The sequence below is a fragment of the Acipenser ruthenus genome, chromosome 20, assembly GCF_902713425.1.
Source record: "Acipenser ruthenus chromosome 20, fAciRut3.2 maternal haplotype, whole genome shotgun sequence".
NCBI classification, from domain to species: domain Eukaryota; kingdom Metazoa; phylum Chordata; class Actinopteri; order Acipenseriformes; family Acipenseridae; genus Acipenser; species Acipenser ruthenus.
In genome coordinates, this window is record NC_081208.1 from 15,720,238 (window position 1) to 15,733,704 (window position 13,467).

At 43.6% G+C, this 13,467-nt stretch overlaps 1 protein-coding gene across 1 annotated transcript; it reads left to right on the forward strand.

The window, feature by feature from the left end:
- Nucleotides 1-828: 828 nt before the first annotated feature.
- LOC117962999 (C-type lectin domain family 4 member M-like) lies at nt 829-13,109 on the forward strand. The gene is made up of 7 exons (XM_058994083.1): nt 829-907; nt 3,594-3,686; nt 4,440-4,607; nt 4,775-5,269; nt 11,531-11,682; nt 11,881-12,020; nt 12,234-13,109. Exons 1-7 carry the CDS (start codon nt 829-831, stop codon nt 12,409-12,411), a joined length of 1,305 nt encoding a protein of 434 aa, XP_058850066.1. The 3' UTR covers nt 12,412-13,109.
- Nucleotides 13,110-13,467: the final 358 nt, after the last annotated feature.

The window sequence follows — 13,467 nt, forward strand, 5'->3', positions numbered from 1 at the left end:
CGAGTGACAGCACATTCCTACATTTCTATTGGAGACTCAGCGCAAGAGATCTAAAACGAGATTACAATCAGGATGGAGGCTCGTTAGCGGGATTTAAAGCTGTATTACAGTTAAGATACAGAGGATTTAAAACAGAATTGTGGTGAAATGTACAAAAATGCCGACACACAAAAACCCCAGAAGAATGAGCCCGTGGCCAGAGGGATTTTGTTGTGGAAGACAGCAAAACAAAAGAAGATACCACTTAAGTGTGCAAGTACTGTCGAGTCAAAACTATACATATTTTGACAGAAAAAAAACTAAAAACTAAATGCTGAAGCATTTTGGAAAGTAACCGAAAACACTAATTTCATACAATATATCAAAAACGAAAGCCCCCCCTTCAAAAAAAAAAACTATTTACATAAAACTCAAAAATAGCTAAAAATAAGCACCAAAAAATACAATTAATAAAACCCGAAAAACAGAAGCCCTAGCTATAATACAGGCTGCCCTTACAGGGGTGCTTCAAAAGATACTAAATCACAGAGGGATACAGCTGATAGAAATGAAACTCAGACCCTGAAAAAAAAAAAACATTGCAGTTGTTTTTTAAAAAAAGTACCGGTGCTGAATTTGACAATTTTGCTTGTTGTTTGTAGCTTCCTCTTTACAGAAATAACTTCTGACACGGGTTGTTGATTTTGGGGAACTGTCTTCATTACCGTATAATTAAGAATACAAGAAGATCACATTGCCCATGGGGCTCTAGATCTCTTAGGTTCTTCCTGAGTTAGCTTCAGGCTGGTCACCCTCCATTCTGCTACAATCTTACAACAATCTAACAAGATGTCTGGTGAAGTTCTCTACTCCAGTGTCAAGTTCACTCGGAAACCAGGCCACCAAGCAGCTGCTAAACTGTGTGCAGGTGAGCATTGTCTCTGTAAACTTGGTGCTTTATTACATGAAGAACGGGCTCCCTTTAAAATTGTTGCGTACATTTTTCTGTGCTTTGCTGACACACTTGACTGGGTCTCAGACTCTGCTGTGTAACTCTCTTTGCCAGTTTGCAGTGGTAAAGAGCTGCTTTGCTGTAACCAGACTCGGGTTTCTAGTGTTTAATTTAGAAATACCAATAGAGCCAATACCTTTTATTGGACTAACTAAACAATAATTAATCACAAGCTTTCAAGACCTCAGCGTTGTCTTCTTCAGGTGTAAGTAGGATAGAGAGAGTGATGTTTTTCCTACTATCACATCTTCTCTTTGTCCATCGTCTCTAGACTAATAAGGCTACCATTTCATCTATCAATGAAATACCTAATGAAACTTCATTTTTTCAATGTTTTTCTGCTCAACAAAGTTAAACAGTTTGCTGGAATGAAGATACAAGTTTTCTGTTTCTGGTTTATGTATTGAACTGCACTGGGAGACATGGTCTCAGTTTAATTGATTTAATAAAAGATACGAGAAAATAATATGTATACTATAAAGAGTATGTGTGTGTGAATGTGTGCGTGTGTGAATGTGTGTGTGTGCGTGTTTCTGTGTGTGTGGGTGTCTGTGTGTGTATGTGTTTGTGTGCGTGTGTGAACTGCTGCTCTGCTAATGAGATGGCATCCTCTTAAGCCCCATTCACACTGGCATGCTCTACCCAGGTCAGAACCTACCCGGGTCAGGACCCGGTGTCATGCGGGTCGGCTACGCGATTTCACACGGCTTTTGATAAAGCAGGATCCACCTGGGTGACAGAAGCAAACACACAACACATGTATCAATCCCCCGGGAGCAGCTTGTTACAGACATTTCCATCCAAGCTTCTCTGGATTGAACTGTGAGTGTTGATTAGAGCAAATGTTTCTACATCCCTGTTGCAATCTGGCTCATGGTGTGTCTCAATCAATAAAAATATGGCTCATCAGAATAAACAGAAATGTTCCTTGCAGTAGAAACCTTCATGCAGGCGTGGCTGTTTGTTATTTCGTTGGCTTACGAATGACCGTCATGCATTTTATCTCGCTCGGGTCAAAGCGTGTCATCCCACATCCTGAGGTGGGTCGCTGGGACCCGGGTCAACCCGGGTACAACCTAGGTACGTGGTTTCACAGGATTGTGACCCGGGTAACCAGAATACGAGTAGGAGTGCCAGTGTGAAAGGGGCTTAAAAAAGAAACACCACACAGAACAATCCACTGTGAGCAGAGTGTTGCAGGGTGATTACACTCTGGTGTACCATCTGGACTCTGTGATTCTGAGAGCTCTACTGAGGCCAGAGGGGTGCTTTATGTTACGACTGAAACATAAACTGGATCTAAACAACAAGACCCTTTAGAGGGTCCCTTTAAAGCAAGTGCAGAGACAATGGCAATTTTCCAGAGATGAATGCAGTTTCTGTAACTGTACAAAATGAGTCAGAAACTGAACTTCTCCTTCCACAGATTTCTCAAGCAACCTCAAGTTGTTAGTTTCTCCTTGTGAACATTGTAATGATTACAGGCTGGATGAAAGGCATTTAGATGATGTGCATTATTGTAAGATGCCCCTCTTTCTTTCTGCTTCGGTTTCTGTTTTGAAACTGCCTGCACACTCTAAAGCAGAACCAGCTATTGAGTAACAGCTTGGATTTTTGGGTTTCATTTTTAAATATGTATCTTTAAGGAACAGGTTTTTTGTGATTTTGTTTTTGCACACCAAGAATTTTGGTGAAAGAATTGTCTTAGTTTCTATCAGCATTTCACACACACAAGGGCAATGGGACATCCAGGGGAACGGGACAATGAGGCTCTATGAGATCAAATCACAAATAGCCCTCTTATTACAATCCACTCATTAGACATGTATCCTCTCTCTGTGGTGTTGTGTCAAGAGTACACACTGTCAAAAGATCTGCTCTTCCACTGATAAATAACTCAACCTACACTTGGGAGTGGCACTTTCATTCTACTACAGGAAAATTAACATTATTATTAATGTATTTGTTTAACATGACACTTCTGTGCTGTGAGATACTGTACACTACGCCACTGTACTCTCTCACACTCCCTCAAGCTGGTACAGTGTTTACTGTAAACGATGCACAAGGGCATTAGGGTGAAGAAAACCACACGCTGCACAGTAAAGGATGCAACAGCCTAAGTCCACAGTGCTGCAGAGAGAGAGAGAGAGAGAGAGAGAGAGAGAGAGAGAGAGAGCTCTGCAGGAAGTGCACTGGACTGTGCAGAGCTGTCATACACATCATACGAATCACACAACTATTCTGGCTCTTCAGTTTTATTCATTACAAATTATAGGCTTTCAATATTTTCTTCCCCCTCATGTAACTTTCTTCTCATTCTTCTGTAGATCAGCTAGTTTTACAGGCTTCTTTATTTTCACTTTCTCTATGAGAAAGAATTTTCAGTCCTTGGTTAGCTCTCCTTTAAAGGCTGGGCAGTAATAATTTAAAACCAGTAAGAGCTAAGGGAATGGATTTGATAAAGCCTTGTTTAGCGCTGCTTTAAGTTGAACTTGTTTTTAAAGCATTGTTAATAAGAGCCTACTATCTGATGCTCCGCTAATAAAATGGTCAGATCAGATGTTCACTTCTCCTGTGTTTTGTTTGTCATCACTCCCAGGAAGGGAAGACTATGTCACCTATGCTACAGTGAAGTTTGCAGAAGCTCCAAACTCCCAGCAGCAGCAGCAGACAGACCCCAGCCGCACAGCGGGTGAGCCCATGAATAGCACTGCTGTCAGTGTCATCATGTTACATTACATTCTCCCTTACCTTTTCATGATGTCTGGAATCATTCAGAGTGCTTCTTATTGTCAATACTCAGCCATGGTTTATTCCCTTTAGTCTGGGTGTTGAGGTGCTTTGACCTGAATTCAGGGCCAGCTCTTCAGTTCTAACTGCCAGGTTTCCTTTACCCACACAGATTGGATCAGCAGAGTGTCTGTATTGTAGAGAGTGCAATCTAGTGAACACATACTGTGAATCAAGTTTCCTTTTAAGCCAACATCAGAACAGCCTTGCTGTATTTATCCACACACCCTGTTGAAACACCTGTTAACTAGCTCCTGAGCTGCAGCTTTGTAAACAGGGCTCGCAGTGCTGGACTGTTTTAAAGAGCTCCTCAAGTTTGACATTGAGCTTGACATTAACAGCAGCTCCTAGCCTCTAATTCTTCTTATTATAATTATTTATTTCTTAGCAGACGCTGTTATCCAGGACGACTTACAATTGTTACAAGATATCACATTATTTTTTTACATACAATTACCCATTTATACAGTTGGGTTTTTACTGGAGCAATCTAGGTAAAGTACCTTGCTTAAGGATGCAGCAGCAGTATCCCCCACCTGGGATTGAACCAACAACCCTCCGGTCAAGAGTCCAGAGCCCTAACCGCTACTCCACACTGCTGCCCTATACTGAAGTGTATCTTTGACTGAGTGTTTGAAGTTATAACTCCAGAAAGTTTCTTTAGTATACTGTGTACTGTATCCTGAGCTGTGTTCTCTCTCCTCAGACCCCACCCCGCCTGTGAGTGCTGCTGGCAAGGCCTCTTCATACAGACAGCCTGCACTGGTCCTCCTCATCCTGTGCTGTCTCTTACTGGCTGCCATCATCTCCCTCGCTGTCTATCGTGAGTATTAACACACTGCTGTTTGTTAGCAGGGTTTCAAATCGCTGCATTTCAGAGTCAGATTTACTGAACTGATTAATCAGCTTTAAACATGTACAGAACAAGCTGGTTGAGTGCATTCAACTGAACAAAACTGTAATTCACGCTTGTTTATTTGTTTTTCTCAGATTTCAGAACTAAAGAAGATCCTGAGAAATACACCAGCCTGTCCACAAATTATTCATCATTACTGAATCAGCTCCAGGACTTGAGCAGTGACTACAGCAACCTCAACAGGAATCATTCTGAGCTACAGAGTAACTATAGCAAGCTCTCTGGATCTCATTCTGAGCTGCAGAGTAACTATAGCAGGCTCAATGAAACTCATTCTGATCTGCAGAGTAACTATATCAAGCTATCTGGATCTCACTCTAATCTGCAGAGTAACTATAGCAGGCTCAATGAAACTCATTCTGAGCTGCAGAGTAACTATAGCAGGCTCAATGAAACTCATTCTGAGCTGCAGAGTAACTATAGCAGGCTCAATGAAACTCATTCTGAGCTGCAGAGTAACTATAGCAGACTCCAAAAAGAAAATTCAGCATTGAAAAAGCACAGTACTGAGCTGTCTGTCAAATCAATCTTGGATAAATACTGTCCTCTCAAAGAAGGCTCTTCAAAGGGTGAGTTGTGAATTCTATACAATCCCATCATCATCAACAGACAGAGAGAGAGAGAGAGCTTTGCAGGAAGTGCACTGGACTGTGCAGAGTTGTCATACACAGTATACGAATCACACAACACAGAGATAGAATTTTGAAAATCAACACATTCTACACCATAAAACAGCAGCAACAATGACTAAAACACAGACAGCAGCAACAGTGATAGATCATTTTAAAAATTTAAAATGAAATTGCCATCTTCACCCACCACACACACTCCCTCCTCAATGCACCACCGCATCTTGCTTTTATTCTGGTTGCAAACAGGACTCTAAAAACACACAAAGCATCATCTATACCAGTGCAGGACATACTGTTCTTGTGGGATTTCAAAATGGTTAGGTTCGCTTGACATTGAAGAAAGTTGACCAGGGCACACCGATAGCGGCATATGTAAGAATACTTAATACTAAAAATGAACAGCGCTTTAGTAAAAAGCACCCCAAGGTTCGTCAGCAGGCCGGAGTCGAGGGCAGTCTGTGAAACACTGTTTCCACGGCGGGGCAGAAGGGGCACCGCTCCCTCAACCCGTCTCAGCTAGCGGTTCGTGGCCATGATGCCATGCAGGATGTGCCATTGCAGGTCCCCGGAGTGCTTAGGCAAGGGCAGCGTGTACAGCACCCTTCAGGACAGCAGCGGCAAAGAAAGACGTGAAAGATGCAAAGGCTGCCCTTCGAATCGGTGATATCATGGGGCAAGTTCAGCATGGAAGAGTGGGCCTTGGTCTCAGTTCAGCTCCTCCTACATGGCACAAGGCAGCCCCAGCTCAACGAAGGAATCTGGTAGTCAACAAGGTGCAAAAGCAGGAGGAGAGGATGAGGTGCTTAAAGGCCATTTCCCAGGCCAAGCAGGAAGAATGGATGAGATGGGAGAGTGTGGAACAACGCAAGATCGGCTGGCAAGACTTATGGACAATGGAACAGAGCAGGATCAGTTTCCTCATCAGATCAACATATGATGTTCTCCCATCACCACAGAACCTAAACCTCTGCGTGGGTGAGGATCCCTCATGTCCTTTGTGTTCATCACCTGCAACATTAAGGCACATTTTGACAGGATGTAAGGTGGGTCTTAGCCAAGGACGGTTTACTTGGCGCCATGACCAGGTGCTGCGATGTTTGCCCTTACAATTGGAAGACAAGCGTAACATGACCAATAAGTTGCAACCAGTTCCATCAAAGCATTACACAATATTGTGACAATATTCCTCCTTCCAGGAGAGCAACAGCCAAGAAAAGGTGTAAAAGCCAAGCCTCGCCCAGGACAACTGGAAGCTGCTAAATGCTGGCAGATGTTGGTAAATGGCTTATTTTTCCACCCGAGATTGCCACCACTAACCTTCAACCAGACATTGTCTTGTGGTCTGGATCAGCACGCCTTGTTCATCTGGTAGAGTTAACAGTGCCATGGGAGGATGCTGTGGATGAGGCGTATGAGAGGAAGAAACTGCGGTATGCTCAACTAGCCACTGAAGCAGAACAGCAAGGATGGAGAGTTTGGGTTTACCCAGCAGAGGTGGGTTGTCGAGGATTTGTGGCGCACTGTACAACCTGATTTCTCAGAGATGTCAGGTTCGGTGGCCAAGAGTTGTGTCGCACAGTGAAGAACTTATTTGAAGCAGCAGAAAGGAGCAGCAACTGGCTGTGGTTGAGACGGAAAGATTCTAGCTGGGGATCTCAAGCGCAATAGAAAGAAAGCAACACTGCTGTACGGCTAAGTAAGCTGGGCTGAGTCGAGTGGGGGACAGAGGGTGGTGATGCTGGGATGCCAGAATCACTGTTAAGCCCTCTTGAGGTGTCGTGGGCTAGTCGACGAAACACCGAGGACGGAAGGTGCCCACTTGAAGATCCCAGAGATGTACCCTACTTAGCTCAATCCAGACGGTTGTCATGCTGATGCACTGGGGAGGCCGCACTGTGGTTGCTGGGGAGGCAAAATAAGCTGATCCCTGGAGCCAGCATTACACATAAGCCATCAACACCAGGCAGAAAGATATCTGCATCATCATATGGAAAGAAACACAAATGGATGGAGATGCAGATGGATCACATTAGTTTACTGTAAAGCTACGTCTTAGTTGGCGCTTATCTTGGTGAGAGTCGAGTTCAAATCAGCATGAAGTTTTAACATCTACTCTCATGTAATGTTAATCAGACAGGGGCAGCTTGTACAGCACCTTCCAGGACGGCAACGCAGACTCATCCACCGGTAGGTGTCACTCAGGTCTCTTAACTTGGGGTACAACTGTGCTGTACAGCTGCCTCTTCAATGCAGAGTGGAATTGCAGGTCTGACTCTCTGTCCAGTGATAACAGCATCACGGACTGCTCACCCCCCTCCTCCTCCTCCAGCATCGCAGGGAAGAGCAGCACCGAGGGTGAAACTGGCTCATGCTCCAGGGCCTGTCTCTCTGAGTGGCACTGCGCCACGAACTTCGACACAGCAGGGCTTAAGGGAGGCTTTGCTCTCTCCCAGAACCCTCTCCATGAATCGTACTGAGAGCAGGCCCAGTGCTGCAGTCAGCTCAGCCCCACTCTTCCATCGCCACTCAGTCCAGTCTATCAGGTGACACAGGGTGGTGAATCTGGCCTCTAAAAACACTGAAAAAAGCTGTTTGTAATTAAAATAAACGCCACATTTAAAAATGTCATTAAAAAAGAGGCTCTTTGAAAACACAATTAGTGCATTCTGTCCTTAAAACCTTTACTAACCTCCAGGCATTTAACATGTTCTTATAAAAACTTTCCAACCCTGTCTAAACTGAGCTCTCCAGCCCACCTCAGGAGAGACAGAGCTAGGCCTTTCCAGTTCAGTTTGGGGGAGTACAGCAGACTCTGGGCTGCCTGCAGTCTGAAAGCAGCTAACTGGGAGGAGATGTCAATCAACCCCTGCCTCCCTTCATCTCAGGGCAGGTACAGCACCGCTGGCTTCAACCAATGGTTTCTATTCCAAAAGAAATTGACCAGTTTCTTCTGGACCTGCTCCAGCAGCCCTGAGGGAGGGTTCAGACACACCAGTCTGTGCCACAGCATGGATGCCACCAAGTTATTAATCACAAGGACCCTCCTCCTGAAGGGCAGGCGGTTCAGCAGCCATTACCAGCTCTGTAATCTCCCTGCCACCTTCACCAACACCCTCTCCCAGTTCTGCTGCATGTAAGCCTCTGTACGCAAGTATGCCTTCAGCACGTTCAGTCCAGCTCTGTTCCAATCCAGAACCCGAGGCAGAAAGGGAGGGGCTCTTCCCAGCCAGCTCCCTGCCAGGAGGCCAAGCCAGCAGGACACTCCCTCAGCCGGTGTAGCAGCAGTTCAATAGATCTCGAATAGAGCAGCCCTGTCTGTTCCCTCTCTCCACTGGGAAAGGCTGGCTTAGACTGCTATTAATCTTAAAGCTAAAAATATCAGAGTATACAATTTTGATGTAAGAGATAAAAACAGGACCAAAAGCAAACACCTCCAGTGTGTGGAATAAAAGGCCATGGTCCACCCTGTCGAAAGCTTTCTCCTGATCAAGTGACACCAGCCTAAAATCTAGATTTAAAAACATTAGAAACATTAAAAAGGTCTCTGATTTAAAACAAATTATCAAATATAGAGCGCCCCGGCACACAGTACATCTGGTCTCTGTGCACCATGGGGCTCAAGCATTTTCTAAGATGGCTGGCCAGAGTTTTGGAGAGGATTTTGTAATCACAGCACAACAGTGACACTGGGCCCAAGTTCTTCAGCTCAGATAGGCCTCCTTTTTTGGGATAACAAAGTCTGTAATGCCCTGCGGCAGCTCAGGGGTAGCTCTCCCTCCACCACACACTCCTTCAGCGCCTGTGCAGATCACTACCCAGACATTTCCAAAAATGCTTATTAAACTCAGCCGGAAGCCCGTCCAGCCCAGGTGCTGTGCTGTTGGAGAACTGTGTGATGGCGGTCGTGAGCCCACCAAATAAGACAGGCGTGTCCAGGCCACAGCGCTCCCCCACACTCAGGCTAGGGAGACCCTCCAATAGCCACTCCGTCTACTCCTGGTCGCACTTCTCAGCCTGATACAGCTCGGAGTAAAAGTCCACCGTGGCCCTACGAAGCTCCGCAGGGCTGGAGACCTCTCTCCCCAGGCAGCCTCAGTAACAGCATCTGCTTGTGTTCAGATACCTTCTTCTCCAAGCTTAAGGCTGTGGGGGTGTCCATGTCTCTTAGTTCAATGAATCTTGCTCTCACCAGCGACCCCTTGATCAGGAGTGGTTTCCTCTCTTTCAGGCTGCAATATATTCCCTCCGTGCTTTGGCCACCCAGCGCTCTCTCAAAATCTCAATCTCTAACTGGCTGACTGCTGCATTCATTTGTCCAGTGATGTTCTGGGAGTATTGCTGGAAGAAAATCTTAATTTGAGTTTTCCCCACGGATTGGGGATTGGGTTCATCATGATTTCTGTCTAAATAAAATCCCCACCCACCAGTATAAAATGTTCTGGATCACACTTTCCTAAAATCTGATTCAGACTTTTAAAAAATAAAATCTGTTCTCTGCCCAAATTAGGAGCATAAATACTACAAAGATCAATAAAACCCTGTGGCAGAGTAGTTGCAATGACGTCACAGACCAGGAAAGAGTAAATCATAAACAACGAAGTGCTGGGCAAACTGTAGCGCAACTGGCGCTCAGCGCGTTTATTTAAATAATAAAACAAAATATTTAAACAGAACAAAAGACAGAAACAAAAGGGCACGTTGGCCAAACAAAACAAACAAACAATTGTGCTAACAAATATTGTGCTGGCAATTCCAGCACAATAGCAGTTGTTTTTGCTTTTCTCTTCTCTCCTTAACTCCCGTTCCTTACTCCCTGAACACTCTCTCCTCGAGTGCAGAAAAGCTGCACGTTTTTATACAGGTGACCATCTCCCGATTAGCAACAATTAGTCAATTAATTAAATTGGGAGATGGTCACCGGCTGCACGGGGTTTTTAAATAATCAAATGCAATAAACAAACACACGGCTTTCCACTGTCATCTCAAAATAATAACTAAGACGGACGGCTTTGTCCGCCTGCATAAAACTACAATACTACTACTAATAATAATAATAATAATAATCATAATAATAACAATAATAATAATAAAACACACATGAATAAATATAAAGGGGTGGGCACTTTGCCACAAACCCCCATTTAATTTCATTTCAACTTTTAAAACCTCCCTTGCACGACCTCCTCCACAGACACAATCTCTGCTCCCAGCCCCGGTGAAAATAAAACTACCAGCCCAGCACTAACGAAAGAGCCGTGACTTAAAATCACCTTCCCCTTCCACTCTGACAGCCAGTGTGCTTCATTACTGCTGTCAGTGTGAGTCTCTTGCAGTAAAATACAATTCGCCTTTTTTGACTCAATAAAATCAAATAACTGGGCTCTCTTATTAACATCACAGCAGCCACTTTCATTAAAAGAGCTTAAAGTAAACTTCTCCATGGAGGATGACGCATAAAACATGACAATAAATAACAGAACACAAGGGTAAAAGCTACACAAGTGACTTGATCCATTTAAAAGCCCATCATTTTTCTAGCAGTGCTCACAAACTTTTTCAAACTAAATCTCTTTTTTCTATCAAACTCAACTACTGGTGCTTTTATTAAACTACATTAGCCATTGTACCAGTGTATAGTGAGGGAATAGCAGAGCGTAGGTTGGAGACCCGAGCTGACCGGTTTAGCGGTGGTCGGGGACGCTGCATGAGCAGTGTCTTTTGTTTGTAGTTTTTATTACTGTGTTTTATTTTCCCTTTTTCTTTCACCTTTTGTTTTCATTTTTATTTCTCAGCACCTGCGCGTGCTGCCTGATACAAGTGCAACCGCTTTACCATCGTTGGTATTGGGGATAGAAGAACCAGTGCCACCTGGTGGTTAATAATGGAAAGAAAAGAATAATAAAACTGGGCACCAGAGAGGTGTTTCAATTAAAACCTTCTGTCTCCCATGTCAGTGAATTCCCACACCCTCCCACAGGGACAAATAAAGCCTCCCCCCCCCCCCCCTCCCTCCATTTACTCATCTGTCCCAATACTATTTGGAGTGGAGGGGAGATGTATCCTTGTGTAAAAAAGTATCCTTGTGATCAAATCATGCTAATGCTAATTCTGAGAATCTAGCCCTGTGTTGTAGGTGCAGCCCCCTTCTTCAGATCTCCAGGCGTTTAACATGCACTGCTTCTTTCTCTCATTGTGCAGAGCGGGTTTGTAAAGCCTGTCCAGAGAAGTGGGTGGAGTCCAATGGAAAGTGCTACTACTTCTCACCTGATAAAATGAACTGGAACTCCAGCCGGGCTAGCTGTGTGTCAATGGGAGCAGACCTGGTGATTATAGAGAGCGAGGCAGAGCAGGTACAGTATTGCAAACATTCAAGTTTAAGAATAATTTTGCAGAAAACAAACTGTCAGGAAAAATTGCTTGTCATGTATTTCTTAATTTCCTTTCCTTTAAGTACAATAAGAGTCTCTTTCTTTAAAAAGACACCCATCTTTGCCTCAAGATGTTACACCTCCATTGTAACTAACAGTAAACTGTTGTTTTCTGCTCAGAAATTCTTATTAGAGAATGATAAAAGCAAACCCCTATTGGGGAATGCTGAAAAGAATTCTTACTGGATCGGCCTGACGGATGCTGCTACTGAAGGAACCTGGCTCTGGGTGGACGGCACTCCTCTCAATGACAAGGCAAAGTAAGAGCTTCAATCTCATTCTGAAATCACTGCTGAGGATTAAAAGGATACAGCAGCAAACAACCTAGTCATTTTCTACTGACATTGTGTGATACTGACTGGCATTGCTCCTCATCTCTTTCACTAAGTGCTGATTAAGTGTTGCAGTGAAACAGTGAGCATGTCCAGTTTAGTGCTGTGATACTGACTGGCATTGCTCCTCATCTCTTTCAGATATTGGCACGGTAATGAGCCTGATGACTGGAAGGGAGAGGACTCGTCCGGGGAGGATTGTGCACGTCTTGCATACTTGACAAGCCCGGCAAATTCTCTCAAAGCCTGGTTTGATGCATCGTGCACACGACAGCAACATAGAAGGATTTGTGAAACCACGGCATTGATAAATATATAAAACCAGTGTGGGTCTGTTTCACTTTCTCTCTCTATTTAGATAGCAAGCAAGCTACAAAATGAATCCCACAAGTTACTTACATTTCACTTTATTAAACTATAGTATCTAAGTGTTTTTATGAAATATATAAAAAGTACAGTAAAAAAATCAAACCAGAGCTTTTATAAAGAGTTTGTGATTCAAATGCCATTGTGATTATTGTTTTTATATTCCCCCTGACGTTTGCAATCATTTATAAAAACAGATCTAGAGAACAATGATAATAACTCAGTATTGGAGGAACAGAACAATTACAAACATCCCTTAGAAAAGCTTCCCATAGTAAAAGCACAGCAAAGTGTAATGAAGCACAGTGAAAGCATGGGAAAGCATAGGCAAGCATTGTAAAGCACAGAGAGGTATGCTAAAGCATATTAAACATGGCAAGCCAGGGCAAGCTCTGGTAAATGCATAATATAACCATGGGAAAAGTGCAATAATACCATATAATAGTAAGGGAAGTGAAAAACACAGTGTATGACTCACCCTGCACACCACACGGTCCAGCCTTTACCAGGTGAGCCACTCAGGGATCCTTAAAGTGAATATTGATAGGTATGAAAGTTTAATAATGCTTTGCTTGCCTTTGTTTTGAGCACATTTCAATTTTTTTTTGGATGTATTGTTAAGTTTCTTTTTGTACGTTTGAATATTAAAATAATGATATAACTCCCGAGCATTCAACTATACCAGCATTCTTACTGCAAGCTTTGGTTATCGTTTTTAAAAATGGTTGCGTTTATCTCCGACATAACTTCCTTTTGTACCAAAAATCGTCCCTTGAAGAAACTGCGTTTATCTCAGAGAAGAGCGAGTAGAGTCATGTGACGAGCCCTGCAAGAACACAACCAGTTTGACAAGAAATACAAGCACTGATAAATCATAATAATTTGTTTCAAGTTTTATTGGGGGGGAGGGGGCAGAATTATCCCTGATTGGATAATTGCTACAGCATGTTTAATCATAATCTGATATTCAAGAGGGACTCCACAATGACTGGACTGGGAATGATCTAGT